This window comes from Phalaenopsis equestris, unplaced genomic scaffold (genome assembly GCF_001263595.1).
Source record: "Phalaenopsis equestris unplaced genomic scaffold, ASM126359v1 Scaffold000434, whole genome shotgun sequence".
Lineage (NCBI taxonomy): Eukaryota > Viridiplantae > Streptophyta > Magnoliopsida > Asparagales > Orchidaceae > Phalaenopsis > Phalaenopsis equestris.
The window spans coordinates 805529-825294 of NW_018164875.1; the positions used below are offsets into that span (position 1 = coordinate 805529).

Sequence of the window (19766 nt, forward strand, 5' to 3'; positions counted from 1 at the left end):
TATATATTTAGGGTGGTATTTGAGAATACCGCTCCCCATATGTGTTATTCGTCCTTGTAGGGATCGAATACGGGTTAGAGGAGTCTTATGACTGACAACACAGCTTATATATATATATATATATATATTACTATTTTATTCTATTTTTTTATTTATATTTTTTGCATTCAAATCTCTAATAGTCAGCACATTCTACACGCCATTTGGTTAGTTGCAATAACTCAGTAATGAAAAAAATAAAGTAGAAAAAAAGCTGAAATTAATAAATTTTCACAGTTTCAAATTTAAGCTTTTGATGGTGATTATGTTGGAGTGGCTGAATAGAGGGAAAATTATCTAGTTAGTTACTCAATTGTCATGATAAAAAAAATATTTTAAATAGAAGTTAGTCTCTCAATTGCAATGTGATGAACAATCAAGAAGAGAGAAACCCATCTGTTAAGATAAAAGTCATTTATTGCCATACATCGGGAAGTATGTGCTTGGTTTTGTATGCTTTTGACTTTTTTCTTTGAATTTGGTTTTTCTGCATAAATCCTTTCCTTTTTTTTTTCCCAATTGTCATCTTTTTTATCTATTAATTTTATACGTTGGATTTTAATGAATAATGAAGCATGAAAGGTAATTGCTAGCTTGTTCTCTAGTAGTTTTTCTTCAAAGTCATTTAAGGCAATTCCTAATGACCATCTAATGTGAAGTTGAAGAAGTCTGGTCTAATTTTGTTCCATCGTAATGTACGGAGTATTCAAATTATAAAGGAAACACACTATAAGCACACTATAAGCCTTTCAAATGAAGTTTCAAACAATGGACATTTATGCTGTTGTTGTATGCCTAAATAGTATATGTAACTTATTTTCTAGCAATATATGAAGTTATTATTCATAATAATTTTACCATATAAATTTGAGCGTCATATAGCTTTTCTACTTTCCTTGTATTCTTCTTTTGCAGCAATTGAAGCGATTGACATTACTCGTATTTTATCTCGCAAGGGTGGTGAGCCTGTTTATCCCCTCCCAAGAGTTAAAAATTTGGCCGTTCATCCAAAGTTAAACCTAGCAGCACTACTCTTCACTGTAAGTAACCATTGACGCATAAAAGTCATCTGAACATTTGAGAAGCCAGGTGGCCTGCGACTTCCATTCCACTTTCTCTTTGTAACAGAATATGGCTGGTGGAGATAAGCAAAAAAGTAGAGCTGCGTATACTAGGGATGGAAGGAAACAACTGTTTACTGTTCTTCAAAGTGCAAGGGGATCCACCGGTAATTTTTCTTTTTTAAATTCTTTTGTCTTTTCTTAGTATACTCGGTCAGGAAACTAGAAACTTATGATTTAGGCATCTTATTTACGACTTTTTCATGTGGATAATGAGTTGCCATTATCATCTGAGCTTTCATTTGCTATAAAATTTAAATGGCAAAGCATACTTTATAAATATTGCTGTTCTCTTCTCCGAACATTTGAATTGATAATTTATTGCCTCTTAATTTTTTAATTGAATTGGAAATTTTATGGTAAAACTGCTATAGTTGCGGAGCTATTTCTTAATTTTATCTTTAATCAAATGGGGATAAGGTAGTTTGTTTCCCTCAGGTTCATTTTTGTTTCTCTTTTAAATTATCATTTTCAAAATTGTATCAAATAATGACAAAAAACAAGCGTTTATCCCACTAAGTTGGGTCGGCTACATGAATCCATTTTCTCTCTTGTGACCTATTGAGTGTCATATTTTTATTTAATTCTAATAGATTTAGATCATTTTCTATACAATATGCTCAACTATTTTTAGGTCTGTCTCTGCCTATCTTAACATAAGTTGAATCTAAAACTTCCACTCTCGTAATCGAATCATCAGATAGTCGACGTATAATTTGACCAAACCATCTAAGGTGACTCTCTTTGATCTTAGATTTATAAGGCTTTAGGGAAGCATGACCTTACTTCCAATTTGCGGTGTAAATGAGTCAAACATGAGCATCCTAGCGCCTATTCGTGTTCGTCTTGTTTAAATTTTTTTTTTGTTCGAAATGAGATTGTGTTCGAAATGGCTTATAAATAGCCTTGTTTGTATTATAATCGATTCAAATTCTAATTTGTTTAAATTAACTCGTGTTTCACTCGATTTTGAGCTTGAGCCTGCATATTTTATTTCATTCAAACTCTAATTGTAGAAATAAAACTTTTATTTTAAAATGTTTCCAATAAAAGATGATATAAACATATCCAATCTCCTCTTTCTGATCATGTGAAGAGAAAAATTAAATTTTCTTTTACGCTTTTGTATTTATATAGGATTGTTAATTGGAATTTTTTTATATGCAAGCGATGTGGGGCTAAATTCTATATGGGAATAGCATGGGCAGCCGGGCAGAACTGCAGAACTCTTGCGCCATTACGCATTTACATACATGCCAACTTTTTATGCGAACGGTAGAAAAGACAACAGTAAACATCAGATTTTTAGGGCATTTACATACATATTACCGAACTCTTATGTATTTACATATATAAACCTCTTTTTTAGGGACATTTACATAGATACCACCCAAATCCTATTTATTTACACATCTTACACCTAAATTTATATATTTTTTTATAACTCTAGCACCCAAATAATTTTTAAAAATAATAAATTTAGCATTTTTTAATACATATAAAAAATTAATATAAATATGGTATAAATAAACATTATTATTTAATTATGTAATTATTTTGAGCCAAAAATGAGTTAAATATGAATTAAAAAAAATATTGTACGAGTTCGGCTCGTTTATAAATCAAGTTTACAAATTAAATATTCGTGTTCGGCTCGCTTGCTTAAAGAATGAATCAAGCATAAGCTGTTTGCAGACGACGAGCTTTTTTGACAGCTCTACTTTCAACAACTTATATCCAAACTATTGTAAGCCAGCAGCTTATTTGAATGTTATGTTAAGTGATTATCATCTAATTTAAGCTGAACTAATTTAAGTTGAATATTATTCTGTGCTATTTGTTTTTTATAAGCGAGATTTGTTTCGGTAGTTCAAGTGGACTACAAGACTTCAACATTCATCTTAACGTAGGATTTCTGAAATTATAACTGTGTAAGCAGGAATATTTGTTGGTCTGGATGAATTTTTCCCGTACATCTTGCAGCAAGTTTTAAGCATGATTTGGCTTAAATCTCAAGCTGATTCCACAGTCTTAATCTTCTCATGCTATGCAAACCCATTTTACCTCTTTTAATGGTAAATTGTGGATTTGATAAATTTTGTTAGAGCTCAGATTTCAGTAATTTAGCTTTCTTTACATTTGTCTTTTTCTTATTGAAACCTACCCACTCTCGGATTTTCATGTTGCTGCAAGGAGCTGTATTTGTAGGAGATAAGAGGAGAAATGGAAGAAAGATTTGATTTTAATTTTGGTGGTTTAGAAGGGAACGAGAGAGGACTGCAAGGATTTTGTAGTAGAGTAAGAGAAACTTTGGTGATCAATGGAGCCTGTAGCTTTTACTTAGATATATGTTGCCATGTTGGTTTTCCTATTTCTCTGATTGGCTTGTTTATTGTTCTCTAGAAAGAATCTGGTTTTTACTGTTCTGTTGGCCTGAATTTTTGTTTGTATCTTTTCACTACGGTTTAAATGTTTAATATGTTTTTTTTCCCCGACTGTTTTGGATTTTCCTTTTGCCTAGCCTAGATCTGATTTATTAGTATCACTTTGTTGCTTTTTTTTACAGCAAAAATTTGTCCTCTCGTTGGATTGTACCATTGAAAATGTATGCTTTATTGCAATTGATATTTTCGTTCTTAAACAAATATGGAGTTCTACTTTTATGTGCCCATTGATGCATTATTTTTATATAATTTCACAGTTTATATTTGTCGGCGGGGAAAAGGATGGTGGGGTTGCCCGTAAGAAGCTATCGGTCACCGGAATTGAAATCCCGTCGCCCGCTTCGGAATGACGTTTTTTAATTTACATATAGATTTAAGTTTAAAATCAAATATGAAAATCAAACTGACCCCATATTTTTCATAGTTTAAATGAAAAAACACTTTACCTCAAACCCTGTATCTATCCCGAGGGATAAACACAAGACTTGAGGATGAGACTCGATCAAATAAACTAAGATGTATATGGCGTTCGTTTGGTCTGCGAAACCGTTTTATTTGCCGACAAAGTCCCCTATTTAATATGAAAAATTAAATAGAGTTTATTTTAAGCTGGGTCCGGAAAAGCTTCCTATAAGGGCAAACCCCTATGGTTAATTACATCTTAAATGACCGAAATCACTTAAGAATACTCTCGATAAAAATCAGGAAAAATTATCTTCAAGGACTTCAAAAGGATAGGACTTTTCAACGAAATCGGACAAAGAGGTGTGCAAAAGGGAATGATTCAAACTTGGAACATTTATTACAGAATCCGAAGAAAGAAGAACTAGGGGATGCCACAGATTCAGAGGAGATCCTCGGTAGCTTCCCAGTCTATCCTATGGTTTGGTTTCAGTTTCGAGAAAAAATATTCAAGTGTTTTATCTTGCCAATTTTATTTAATTACAGCTTAAATTCGTGTGAAACGATCACACAAATAACCTGGAAGATGTGAGGATTTAGGTCGTAACGAACGACAACCTCAGAATCTTAGAACGAGTTAGAGTTTAGATCGTACATCGGAGCCATACGAATACCTAACGAAAAGATTGAGGATTTATGTTGCTTTAGGCGAACAACCTCGAAATCCTACGGATTGTTATTTTAATTTTGATTTAGCTGTGGAAGACATGTTCTGCTGTTGAAGATGGTCGTTCTGCCCACCGCGCTGGTTCCAAACTCGTTGTCGTGACGAGTTTAAGTTTTCTAGAGTGTCCAGTTATGATGTCAAATTAAACGATCCTATGGTAATAGTCCTCTGAACATCCTATATGGAAAGAAGACATGCTTAAGACTATACAATATAAAATGTGCAGTACAGGACAAGTGAAGTCTGGAAGAAACGTCATCCAGGAACCCCGAAGAAGAGTGTAACAACAACTCATGACCGAAAACTCGAGAAAATCAACGAGAAAAGACTCAAGTAAAAATCCTATCCTGCCAGTTTTATTTAATTAGAGCTTACATTCGTGTGAAACACTCACACAAATAGCCTGAAAGATGTGAAGATTTAGATCATAACGAACGACAGTCTCGGAATCCTAAAACGAGTGAGGGCTTAGATCGTACAACAGAGCTACACAAATATCTAACGAAAAGGTTGAGGATTTATGTTGTACTAGGCGAACAACCTCTAAATCTTATGGATTGTTTTAATTCTAGGAATAGCTGTTGGGGAAGACATGTTCTGCTGTTGAAGATGATCTTGCTGCCGACCGCGTTAACTCCAAACTTCTTGTCGTGACGAGTTCAAGTTTTCTAGTTATGATGTCAAATCAAACGACCCTATGGTAATAGTCCTCTAAACATTCTAAATGGAAAGGAGACATGTTTAAGGCTATGTAATATAAAAATGTGCAGTACAGGGCAAGCAGTAGAAAGCACAATAAAAGAAACCGTGTACATGTCATACATGACAATAGCAGGTATAGTAAAAGAAACAGTATAGCATGTTTTATAGAGCGGTAGCAAGTACAGTAAAATGAACAGTGTAACATACCTTACAGAACAATAGCGGGTAGAAACAAGAATAATATAACATGCTGTACAAAACAGTAGCAGACAAGAACATGAATATAATAACACGCTGTAAATGTAAAACAAACATGTACGCCCGTGGGATCCACTGTTTCTTAAATATAACAAGCTGAAATATATTGCAAAAAGCGAAATCTGGAAGAAAAGCCGTCCAGGAAATCCGAAGAAAAGTGTAACGACGACTCATGACCGAAAACTCGAGAAAATCAACGAGAAAAAGACTCAAGTAAACATCTTCAAAAATCTCGGAGAAATCTTAAAGAAACGAAAAGAAACACAAGTGCTCTGTCCAAAGCTTCGATAAAACAAAAAGTTCAGGTAAGGGGGACCGCAAACACTTGTGTAGGGCTAGACTCAGATATATGTATATGTACTCGAGGGTCCACGAAGGCTACTCGGTCACCCGAACGTATAGAACCCGCCACTTATCTAGAAGTGTGTCTTGAATCTCACCTAGGGGCTACTTCTCAGCCTAAATAGACATTCGTGAGGTGGACAATCAATTTTAAAATGTATTTTTAAAATTTATGTTTTTGACATGCACATAGGTCTCAAAAGAGAGATTATCAAATTTTATTTTATAGCAAATTTATATCAAATTTTATTTTATAGCAAAAAATATATTTTTATTCTTTTTGAAATAAGTTTAAACAATTTTTATTGCCCACAAGTCAATTATGCTGCCGGACGTGAGCTGCCAACCACCTAGGGAGGTTCAAGCTAACTCCCGTTAGACTTATGTCGGTGAAAAATACTGTTATCTTATTGTTCATCAAATATCTGGATCTTGATGTTATAGGATATGACATCTTTCGTGACATATTTCTGCTCTATCTTCAGTGTGACTTTATCATCACCACCCTACGCCCCAAAACAAACTACTTGCGACCTTGCTTGATGGTTTCACGTATAACAAAAGACTATACGTGGACACCTATGCGTTGGACATAAGCGTCGAAAACCGAACCAAGAAGCAAGGAAAGAAAAGAACAAGAATGAGGTGAGAGAGAGGAGACACTGATCCATCTAAAACACCGAGAAGGAGAGTGGATCAGTTCTCAAAACTCCTATCGAAAAGACCTGGAAAGTAGGGCCCAGGGTCTTTCCTAATAAACATAAAAGACTACTTTGCGCTGATTTTTCTAATCCCAAAGACGTAGGATTAATCAAATCAACCAAATGCTCTCCCAAATAAGGCTTGCAAATCCTCCCAAACCCCAAGTTGATATCAAAATCGATATCAAAATCTCAAGTTGATATCAAAATCTCCCAACTCCCAAATTAATCCATGGCCTCACACCTCAAACATACACGAAATTTTTCCAATGCACTTAGGTGTAAGATCCACGGCCTAAGCGAGGTAAAGCCAAGAAAATTCAGGGGTAAAAGCCAATATCAGCACCCTCTAGCTCCAGACTCGACTCTAGCTCCAGCAATATCAGCACCCTCTAGCTCCAGACTCGAATAAACTCCCACAGGTGACTCACGACCAAGGCAAAGAGGAGGCCCACGACTAAGGCAACCCAAGGTCAAAAGAAGCTCACAACTAAGGCAACCCGAGGCCAAAAGTGGCTCATGGCCAAGGCAAACCCGAGGCCAAAAGGTGAGGAGGCTTGCGGCTAAGGCAACCCAAATCGATTATATGAAGATATTTGATATACATAGGAGAGTGAATGGACAAACCTTCACAAAGCCTCCAAACCAACTCCAATTTCACCAAGTAGGACATGAGGAAATTGTTGAACACGTCCTTCAATCACCTCACTTTATAGATAGGGCAAAGACATACATTTAAACTTGACTCATCAATCAACACCCAAGCTACTTCGTGTAGGAGGAACCAAATAAAAAAAAAAAAACGAGGCATTCAAGGCCAAAACGAGGTCAAATAAGCAAAACCGAGCCCAGCCACCAAACTAGCTCTCGAGTAAGAGCCAAAGTAAGTAAATCCGAGTTCCAAGGAAAGCTAAAATCGAGCCATTCAAAGCCAAACAGAGTCCAAGCATAGATTAAAACCCAAGCCTTAACAGATAGCCTTAACAAAAATTAAAATCCCAGCCATCTTAAGGTGAAACCAAGTCAACCCAAGTTTTTCATCAAATTCCAGACTAGTCAAAGATCAAACCGAGCCAAGCAAGGCCAAAACCCGAACCCAGCAAGGGTAAAAAACCAAGCTGCAATTGAGACCTCCACACTAAGCCATAATAAAGTTAGAGCAATATTCTCATGCTTTTAAGACATCTCAAAATAGAACTACCATATGCTTTGAGTGAAAGTGGATGAAAGCTTCGTAATACATATACTAACATGCTCATGAGAAGGGCCAATTATTTCAAAACCATCCTCTTAATTACTTCCAATATAATTATGCCTTGGGAGATAGGAAAATATGCCATGACTTCAACACTTTAGATAAGCAAAGTAAAAGAAAGGACTAATAGCATGCCACATCTAACTTCTAGCATATATGCATATTTTTTTATCTTTCACATGCTTTAAGTGATAAACATTTCCAAATACAAGCATAGTGGCAACTAGAGTGCTAAACCATACCCTGAAATCATCATCAGAGGCTCGGCAAGGTTAAAACCAAGAGCCAGTAAAGCACAGAGAAAGGGAGGGAGAAGGAAATACACACCCTCAAGCTTTTAAATATCATTCCCACATAACAAATGTATAAAGAATAAGTTAGAACATGTTCAGGAATGAGGCAAATAGTAATCTTCCTATTCTAGCATGCTAGCAGGGCTCGACAGAGAACATGGACGAGCACAAATAAAGCGCAAGGGCTCGGTAAAGAGCAGGGCCGAGCACAGACAACGCACAGGGGGAGAGGGAAGAAAGTACCTCTTTGAAGCAAAAAGAAAGTAACACAGAAACTTTAAAAGCACTCCACAACTTCACTTCCTCTCCCAACAGTAGGAGGAAACCGATTCAAACACCAGAAGATCAAAGAAGTGAGTGAGAAAGAAAAATAACAGAGTTTTTTTCTCCCTTAGAAAGATTTTCGGCCTCTTAGAAGCTTCACAGAGGAGCTCTCATATACGATAAGGGCAGACGAGACGACTGATTAAGAAGATACGACAGAGGGATCGTGAGACGCGAAGGATTAGATCCTCGCAGAGGATACGATCCGCGACAGAGAAGATCGAACCCATATTGCAGAAGATAGGATACGAGGGATGGACGTCTGCGAGATTTGTCTCGCGTGTGAAAGGCGAACGCTGGAACGAAACCCCCCAAACGGCACGAAGGAGCGGGCCGGACGACCGAACGAGCCATCCTAGGGCGAAGGCAGGCCCGCGGGTTCGAACAAATGAGGCGGGGAGGGAGATGGATTTAGGTTAAGGGTTTTTTTAAAATAAGTTATTAATAATAATAAAAATAATAATAAAATATTATTTATTATTCTAATTAACACTTAAATAGGTATTTTCCCCAAGACGCGTTGTTGCAATGAAACGAATGTCCTCCCCAAGCAAAATTGCCGTTCCGGACGCATCGGCGCAGTCCGTTTCGTCATCCGGAGTCGTCCGGGCAACCTCATCGTCGATCGGGCCAAAAAACGAGTCACGGTTCGAATCCTATGAAAATTTCGACTCGAATTCGATTAAACAGGACGGCGAAGAGCGCAGCGGCGCCAAATCAACGAGTAGAGTCAATCCTAAGGCCGTCAGTCCTATAGGAATGCTCCTTGAGTTCCTTCGGAGTAGCCTTACCTGCTAAGCAATAGCGGTCAAGACTATTACATGGAACGTCAAGTCGAGCGAAGAAAAGTCCAGAATTGCTAATAAGGAGGGCTCCTTCACTAGTTTTCTAGGAGTAGTCGACAGCAAGGTTGTACGGCTAAATCCTAGGCTACTAAGGAGGGGAAAACTTCACCTCGACCGAAAGCGAGGTCAACAATATTTCACATCAAGTTTTTTCTTCTGCTTTAAGTTTCTAGTTAGATCTCATAATCATTTAAAATGACCAAACAATTTATTTGTATTTTAACAATTGTAGTTTTCAAGATGTAACTCACGATTTATAGAACTTGGATTTATGCCATTTATTGCAAGCCGCTTGGTTGATGAGTGTTGTGTTTTGAAATGCAACGATTTTGAAATTGTGTGTTTAATTTGAATTAAATGGAATGCAAGTGTAAGATTTCAAGGAATTCCAAACTCATCTTATAGTTCTATTTTGGTGTATTCTAAATTAGTCGATTGGGCTTTAAATATACTATAAGTTGCTTCCGTTATTACCACCCATAGCCACTCGCCATTGCCGAACAGTTTGTCACCATTGGCAATAGCTCCCACCTTCGCCTGTCACCGCCGGTGGTTGCCGTTGAAGGAGCTGCCCTCCTCATTGGCCCCCACCATCAGCTCCCATCGATTGACATTCGCTGCCATTGGATGAACTTCGCCCGCCGCCCACCACCCGCCACCCATTGGTGACCACTACCTTTGCCGCTTTGTTTTACATTGAATTCATTTCACTTCGAATCATACACAAAAAGTGATCTGTTGTATTTGTTTTACACCCAACCAAACAACTCTAAAATACTTCAAATTCTCAACATTTCAAATATGATGTATTCCTTTTATTCTGCATTTCTTTTTCAGCAAATTAAATTGTCCCCATGTCCTGCTTGAGCTAAGTTGTACTTCAAGCCAAACTGCCTCAAATAATTTACATGGCTGGATTTTCAATTAAAAGTGCAAGTGTGTAGTACTATTTTTCCTTTTATATGTGTAGTGGAACTCATGGTGCTGCTGATATTACGTGATTGATATTGCAAGTTTTCAAGGATCTTTTCTTAGTAACAGGGGTGCCGTCTCACATTCTTCTTTAACTATCATTATTAGACTTTAAATGCAATTAACAATAGACGCTGTTAATTCATAAAAAAAGAGACTTTAAATATCAATCATGAACTCCACCTCCCCCCTGCCAAAAACAAAAGCAGGAAAGAAGGAAGGAAGAATGGAAGAATAACCAAAAGTTGTCTGGCAGTGCTTGTAAATACTGGAGATGATGTTTCAATAGGGAATGACAACCCTTGCAATTCTAATGGGTTTCCTGAAATTGCAAACACTTACTACCATTATTTGATTGATGAAGTTCTACTTCTAGATTAATAGGGAATGACAACTCGTGTGATTCTAGTGGGTTTCCCGAATTTGCTTACTCTTCCCCCCTCCCTCTATTTGATTGATAAAGTTCTACTTCTAGATTTACTTTTGATTTCCAACTGGCGACATAACTCTAAGCAAATGCATTTACGGTTGATGTCTTGCAGCTGCTATTCTGAAGGAAAAGCTTTCAGCTTTAGGCTCATCTGGAACGTTGGCAGACCATCAACTCCAGACAGAGTTGCAAGAACAACAGTTGAGAGGGTGAGTTAATGGAAACCATTTGTTGTGATAATTTTTCTTAATACTTATACCAAGTTTGTGTGGGGTATTTTTTTTTATATTTTTTAAATGAGTTTGGAGTGGTGCTGTAATTCTCCTTCTTCTTTCAATGTATCTTCGTCATGGGCAGAAAGTCATGTTTTTTTCTGTGAAAGCTATCACTTGGACTTTAGTGGGTGTGAGTACTGTGTATATTAACGGATTTTAGTGTGACATTTCTAATCTGCGGTTTAATACCAGCTACATTGATAGTGGAGGAGATTAAACATTATCGAAGTTTAATTTGGCATATGATGCAATTTAGTTTTCTTAAAGTGATATTTTGTCTGGGATTAGCACGTTGCTTGCTTATTTTCCATGAAAGAAATCTACTTTCATGATAATTATGAAAATTATAATTTATCATGCTATTTCTTGTTGAATCATAGAAACCATTAACTTGGCAGCTGTATTTGAGTAAGAAGTTCCTTTTTGCATTGCATATAATTTAAGTTTACCTATAAGTCTACTGGTATGTATGGAAAATTTGCTAGAGGTACATGTGTGGTCATCAATTGACTTAACATGTTTCTGAAAAAACTGTGAAATAATGTTACTCTGTATTATAGAACCATTATTTCATGCTGCTATAATTTCTGGTTTGTCAAATTATCTCATAGTTTATTTGACCTATTTCTGTAAGTTGATCTTTCTTTAATTATTTCCTCTCATCAGACAATGTTGATATGATATTTTCTTTTTTTTTTACCCGCCTGAAGTTATCTTTCGGATATCTAGTCTCATTGTTAATATTTACAACATGGATCTTATTCTGATATTCTTATAGCACTTTCACTCTGATTGTACCAGCAGAACTCAGGTTACAATGTCAGATATTGCGCGGAAAGCATTCCTTCACAGTGTATGTTCTCCCTTTATTTTGTTGCTTTAATCTTTATAATGCCTGTTGTGGTAGGAAAATCACATAGTTCTAAGCCAGCTATAGTGCAAACTTGTATTTTTAAGTTGGGTAGACTTGACTTTTTGTCTAGCATATTTAGCTTATTTGTTTTTGTTGGACAATATGAGAGAAGAATACTATATATTTTCATATTTGAATATGTATAGGAGAAACATAGCACAATAGTTGGGGCTAGATTTAGGCATAAGTGATAGCACAGATAAACCATAATCGACCCTATTGAGGAGGGAAATATGAAAGAAAATACACAATCAATTGCAATATAGTATGTGGTGAATGCAAGGGACCGGGTGCAGTAGGAGGCAGACGAGCTTGCTTTCCTGGATTGGATTCCCGGTTCAATTTAGCAGCTCCAGGGGCCGGCCGGCCCTGGCCTTAATAGGATTTGCCACCCAACTGATGGGGGGCTCAGTCCTAAATTATCCTAGGTTATATATTTGATGTCGGATGTTTCAGGGTTTAGTTTTTCATGAGTTCTCTATCAAGACAGCCGTTGACATCTATGAGTTATTTCTTCTAGGGCTATCTCCAAGGGCGGCTAGTGTTTCGACTGTATCTCGTTTCGAGGTGGTGATTCTCCTCCAAGTGTCAAGTAATGCTTCAATCATATCTCGCTTCCGAAGTGGTATTTAACCCCGACCTTCCCATCTTCCGTACTCCTCCCCTCGTACTTTCTGTAGCTTTTCCGAAAACCCTAGTTCCCCCTTCTCCTTGCTGTATGCACCACTAAAGCGCCATCTTCCTTGCTGCCCCCACATAGGACACCACTCTTGCTGGAATGTAGTCCACAATCCTTCTTCTTCACTACACCTTGCTTTCCCAGCCCTCCACGCTTTGCTGTCACTATTGTTCCAGGCCTTTCGCCTCACCGCCGTCATAGTTTCAGCCCCTTTTGTTGTTTCTAGCAACCCCATAGCCCATTCTAGCCACCTACCGCCACTCCCTAAACATCTCGTCGATCCCACCGCCTCAGATCGAACCTATTGTCAGTTTGTGTTGTATTGTTGTATTTCCCATTTCAATATTTGTTTTGTTTTGACTGTTTATTTGGTTTTTCCATTAATAATATTTGTGTTCCCATTGTATCATTTGATAGTAGCTAGCTCTATTTTAAGGTTTCTAGTATCCATAATACCCAACCCCACCTCTACACAAAAATCCTTCCCTTTGCTATTTTTTCAGACAGACCACCTAAAAATTTTCTTTACCATCCCGCATCATCCCTATAAACCCTCTTCCACCTATTTGAACCCAAAACCAAATCCCTACAACGCCACTGAAGATAAATTGCCGGAGACCTGCTTGAGAGGAAATGTCACAATTTCGCTTATGAGAAATCCACAAAGAGATGTCCAAAAGCATCTATAAAGGATGTGCGGCGGGAAATTCCTAGCTATAACAGAGGCTTGCTGCCTTTGAGAGATGGCAATCTGGAAGGGTCACCCGTAACCACAATGGGAAATTGCCCGGTCAAAGGAGTACGGTAAATGCTTTCCACCAGGCATATTCTAGAGATGCAGAATCAATATCTTGAAGATTTGACAGGAAATATTAGAGAATTTAGAATTTTAAAGTAAATGTGGATTTGTCTGATTTTGATGGTCATATGGATCTTGATGAGTTCATTGAGTGTTTCTAGATAGCGAAACATTTCTTTTAGTACCAAGACGTTCCCTTGGACAAAATGTTGAAATTAGTCACCAACAAATTCAAGTAGTGTGCGTTTTTCAGTGGGAAAATTTGAAGCGTGGATGCCAGTGCGAGAGAAAGGATAAGGTCACTTTTTGGTCTAAAATGAAATGGGAGATGCAACGTCATTACTGACTGGATGTTTAGACCCCAACTTTAAAAGTGGAGATTATCAACATATGACCGCTACAACTTACAAGCATAATTCAACTAGGATCGAGCAGTAGGGTTACACACAGAGGAACATCCAAGCCCCCGACTGAGAAGCCACTAATTCAAAGAGGAGAAATGTTGAAACCAATCCAAAATATCAAAACCATTTTAGTTAGGAAGTGTTTTAAGTGCCACTGATTTGAGTATATTGAATCAGATTGCACAACCAGAAGAATGTTATCTTTAATAGATCAGGGGGTGGTTGAAGAAATAAACAATGATCTCAGAGAAAATGAAGATTTTAGTGAGGATTTTTAACTTCCAGTTGACGAAGAAGAGACGCCAACGATTCTAGCTAGTTGTTTCAGAAGATTGTGAGTCTGAGGAGTCGATACTTGAAAAGGAACAACCTCTGTTGACAGAATTACCAGATATCCTAACCGACAATTCACCTTTTGTGTGGTTACCCTTGAAAGTCATTCAACATGTCCGATGAGAAGATTTCAGATATTAAATTCAGTTCAACAATATTTCTACAGACAAATGTCCGAACATAAAGGATGAACTATAACTTCGAAAATTGTCTTGGGAGCCAGATGAGGAAGAAAATTCTACAATGGGATTTAGGTCCTATTAGAGAAGAAAAGAGATTTCTCCTGAGCGGTTGCTAGTGAGAGTTGTTCCACCCGTCATAGATTTCATCCCAGAGTTGATTTTTCCTTACATACTTGTTTATCATATACACTCAGAGGAGTACGACGAATGGAAGAAGCTAATTACAGATTTAATGACTCAATATTTGGTTCGTGAGAATACCCATCCACATGCAATCATATTTCTGGTTGTGTCAGAGGAGGACAAATACATATTATATCAGGATGCAGTTTGGTAAGGCAACATCACTTTCAACTTGAACGATTTGATGTCATATTACAAAGGGAAAAACTTCAACGTTTGAGGTTGAAGCTCCTCCAACACTGGGAGACTGATGCTGGTGCTCCCATGGGACCAGAGGCAATAGGAGATAGGCGAGTTTGATGTGTTGGATCAGATTTTCGATTTCGTTTAGCAGCTCCAGTGGTCAGCCTAACCTAGCTATCTTAGGATTTGCCGCCCAACTAATGGGGGGCACGATCCTAAATTATCCTAGGTTATTTATTTGTTTTGTGATATGTTGGGGTTCAGTTCTTCATGAGTTTTTTGTCGACAGTCGTCGGCATCTCAAAGTTTTTTCTTCTAAGGCAGTATCCAAGGGCGAGTGGTTCTCAGGTTGTATCTTGTTCTGATGTGCTGATTTTCCTCCAAGTTTTGAGTGGGTTTCAGTTGTATCTCGCTCCCAAGGTTGTTTTTATCCTTGACTTTCTCATCATCTGCACTCCTCTTTGACTTGCTATTGTCTTTCCAGAAACCCCATTTTGCCCTATGCTGCTAGCACCCCTAAACTATCTTTTTTCTCGCTTTCCTCGCATAGGACAGCGCTCCTCTTGTCAGCATGCAGTGCTCAATCCTTCCTTTTCATCGTCCCTTGCTGTCCCAGCCCTCTGCTTCACTGCTGTTACTGTTCAATGCCTTCCGCCTCACCGCCTCACCGCCATCACAATTTTAGCCCCTCCCACAGCTCATTCCAATCATCTATCACCACTCCCTGACCCTCTAGCCGAACTCCACCACCTCCGGATCGAATTTTAGTATGAATTTGTGTTGTATTCTTATATTTTTTATTTTGTTGTGTGTTTGGTTGTAACTGTCTATTTGGCTTTTTTAGTAATATTATTTACGTTTCTATTATTATTGGGTCAACTTTGGTATCAGAAGAATACTATATATTTTCATATTCAAATGGGTAGAAGAGCTTTAATATGTATAGGAGAGACAGCCCGACAGATAAACCATGATGGTTTATCTCAACCCTAATGAGGAAGGAAAACAGAAAAGAAAATACACATAATCAAATGCAATTTCGTATGTGGTGAATGCAAATTTTAAATTGATTCCAGATTTGGAAACCCAAGATCAATGATAGCAGAGGGGTGGCATTTGAGGCTTGCAACAACGCTGTAGAACTGCAAAAGAAGGAGTCATGACTGCCATTGGCGGCGGTTTGATTAAAAAAGCAGTTTGAGGTGTTGCTTTCAGGATTTTTATACTCTCGCTCAAGCTAAGGAGTATATGTTGATCATTCCATGCTTGAAAATAAGTTTGTCAAATAGCAATTGATTCAGACCTTTAATAGGAATATAAACCATTTGCTGTTTTGTTGGAGTGTAACTAACTTTTATAATTCCTTGTTCAACCTTTTTTTTAGAAAGTATCAGTTAAACTTGAGGTGCTTAGTCTTATCATGATTGAGATGAATTTTAACAATGCTGATAGTAGCTTGATTTGGGACATTATGAAAAATTTTAAATCTTTGAGGAGGCGTTTGAGCAACATACCTTACACAAATTCTTATAGAAAAAACCTTGAAGTCTACCTTAGCACTTCGGGGAGCAATCATAGATTATTATTTTTTCTATTTCACTATACAATTAAAATTTCCCCCATAAATTGCAATACTTGGGTGGATTTACGATTAGCTACCTATCCTTCCTAGTCAATGTAAGTGGAGATTTTTAACAATGTTGTAAACTGCTCTTTGGGAAATTTTCTTAGATTCTTTGTCTGAATATCCTCTTCCTTTTATAAGTGGTGTGCATTTAGCTTTTTTAGGAATAAATGGTGGAATCTTCTAGCGGCATGTACCTTGCTCTTTTGTGCTTTTCTCTGCTGTTTTAAGCCGGATAGCCATCAAACACCTCATATTTCCAAATGCCATCGACATCCCATATTTTCACTTCGTTGTTATTCCACACCCCTTCCCTCACTAAATTCTTTTTCTAAACACTTTCTAGGAACCTTAGAACGGTGTCATATAATATAAGAGCCCCACAAATTCTAAATTCTTATGGATTTGTCTTTTTTGTTCCAAATCAAAATTCCAAATCAACTAACCTGATATCCTTAAAAAAAAAAAGAAAAAAAGAAATTACTACCATACCCTATTTATTCTTACAGCAATTCTTGGCCACAAGCCTAAATTTTCAAAAGCCAACTTTCCTACCTCCATAAAAATTTTAACCCGACTCGACCAACCTTTGATTTGTCTATATGTCGAAACCCTGATTGGGAGAAAATGACACAATACTTCCTAGGAGAAACACTGAAAGAGGTATTTAGAAAGTTACTATAGTGTATGTGCAACGTGAAATCTTCTAACTGCAACAAAAACTTGTCACTTTTTAGGGGAAACAATTTGTAGATGTCACAACAGTAACTCGCTAGGTTGTTGGAGGAAGTGAATCCCTTCAACCGGGAAGTTTCTAGTGATGATGAACCAATACCCCGATAATTTAGCATGAAATATCAAAGAAGCTAGGAATCTAGAGTGAAGATTGGCTTGACATAATTTGACGTACGTGTGAATCTTGAAAAGTTCATCGTGTGGCTCTAGACAATGGAACTGGTCTTGGAGTACAATAATGTTCCATATAAAAGAAGGGCCAAGCTAGTCACTACTAAGTTAAGGAATAATGCTTTCTTGTGGTGGAATAACTTGAAGCATCATCGACAGCGAGATGGGAACAGTAAGATCACTACATGATTTAAGATGAAAAGGGTATACAATGCAAATATCTTCTCCGACATTACTTACAGGATAAATTCATAAAATTTCAAAACTTGCACCAAAGAAATTCTTTTGTGGAGTTCACAACTATTAACTTATCCTGAAATGTGATTTTGTAGAACCAGAGGAGCACACAATGGTGAGGTATCTAGGAGGATTGAAATCATATATTAGTAATGCGGTACCTATACAGCTATATTGATCGCTTTTTGATGTACATACATTAGATTGAATGTAAATAAGTAGCATTGACACTAAGTGACAATCACATCTTACAAATAGGGTCAACCCCATGACTGGCCAGCAAGAGTACACCTACTAGAGCAGTCATGGAGACCTCGCCTGATGTGAAACCAATCTAGAGTAGAGAAAGGGGGATATCACCAACACACCTAAATCCATCCCAGCAGGAAGTACTTTAACTGCTATAATTTTAAACATATTGCTTACTCTTTCACTGAATAGACAGTAGTTAAAAAACTGACAGTAACATAGGAAAAAATGAGAATGTCAGAGATGAGTATGAGCTTCAGGCCAATGAGGGAGAGATGATAGTTGTTTGACAGATTCTTCAAAGAATTAGCCTACAAGAGAGCAATAGTGGCCCTGCCACAAAATTTGTCAAACTCATTGCATCGTGAAAGGAAATGTGTGCAATCTTATCATTGACAAATGCAATTATGAGATTGTAGTGGTTATCCAAATGATTGGCAAGTTGAACGTTGACACACAGAAACACATCCAATCTTATTCTTTGGTTTGAATAAAAATAATAATAAAATCACAGTTGACATGAGATATCTCGTGGAATTTTCTTTTGGAAACAAGTTTCAGGAGCAAGTCTACTGTGACGCTGTATCTATGCATGTGTGTCACATCCTATTAGGTTGTCATTGTAAATATGATTATCAGACATCATTTTGGCTACAAGAACACATATTCTTACACTAAAGATGAGAAGCACATTGTACTTGACTTGGATGGAGTTCGAGATAATGAGCGTTCATAAAGAGTCTGAGGATGTGATGCCATGAACTATCTTTTGCAGGTTTTGAGAGGAGCACCAACATCACTAGTGTTGGTTTGTCCAAGAGGGCTTTAAGCTCTTGGAACCGATACGAGACATATGACAATATGTACTAAGAGATTTTTAGGATATTGGGACTTGCAATCTACTACTTAGGTTGTCATTGTTGAGAGAGGTAGAACATGTCATCACTTTAGAAAGAGAAATTTTTGAGTTATTTGTGGAAGGCTATAGGGAGTAAGTTGGTTAATAAATTCTAGTTCAAGTCAGTAGTATATTTCTAGACAATTGACCATGTGAGAGTGGTGAATTGCTACTTTGGAAAACTATGTAAGAGTTTTTGGGGAAAGAATATTTGATAGTGGGATCAGGTCCTTCTAGAGAAGAAGAAGGCTCTCGTAGCTGGGGAGAATGACACGGGGGCGAGATAATTCTAGCAACATGGGTGTGGAGAGTCCCATATTCTATGATTTCGTAGAATCGCAAAAAGCTTTGCAATCACGGAAGAGAACATAATAGCTGAGTTTCTACCCGATTTCCAATCTCAACAATATTTTTTTTCTTTTTGTTTCTTCAATGTATTTATATCTAATTAGGACACTTTGCTCCTAGGAGATTATATAGGTGGTATTTTTGTTGTTTTGTGACATTAGCTTGGTTTTATGTTTATTGGAGAATTATTCTCTGATTTTTTTGCTCTTCAGATTGCTATTTCCTCCTTTTTACAAGTGTGATTATAGCTAGCTCAGAACAGGTGGTGGATCTCCCTCACTATCCGTACCTTACTATTTCGATATTCTATTGTTGTTTTCAGTTTGGGCAGCCGCTGTACGCTTCTTATTTTCTATTGCCGTTGATATTCATTCCAGAATTACTTTCTTTCTAAATCTTTTCTAAATACCTTCTAAAATCTCTAGAATAGTTTTAATCAGTTTAATCATGTTCATTTTAGCAATTGGGGTAAAATTTTCTTGACATTAAATTTTCTTAGTTTGAGTGAATCTTTCGCAGCCAAACTTATGTTGTATTAGTCAATAGTTTCATTTGTTTTATATTTTTTATTAATGATTTATTAGCATCTTATAGGTTTATTTCCTTCGAGGTCCTAATTTTCTTCATGAACTAATCAGATACTACCATCTCTGAAGCTCGAGAGGATCAATCACCTAGGAGGATTCCAACCCCCGGGT

General features: G+C 37.2%; 1 protein-coding gene across 2 annotated transcripts in view; it reads left to right on the plus strand.

The window, feature by feature from the left end:
* Nucleotides 1–954: 954 nt before the first annotated feature.
* Nucleotides 955–19766, plus strand: part of LOC110027638 — a gene marked incomplete at its 5' end in the record, with an annotated part of 52927 nt that continues 34115 nt past the window's right edge. Inside the window, 4 exon segments of one of the 2 annotated variants that reach the window (XM_020729145.1) lie at nucleotides 955–1079; nucleotides 1168–1267; nucleotides 10968–11064; nucleotides 11932–11983. In XM_020729145.1, coding sequence (XP_020584804.1) covers nucleotides 955–1079; nucleotides 1168–1267; nucleotides 10968–11064; nucleotides 11932–11983 — 374 coding nt within the window. 2 annotated transcript variants of the gene reach the window in all.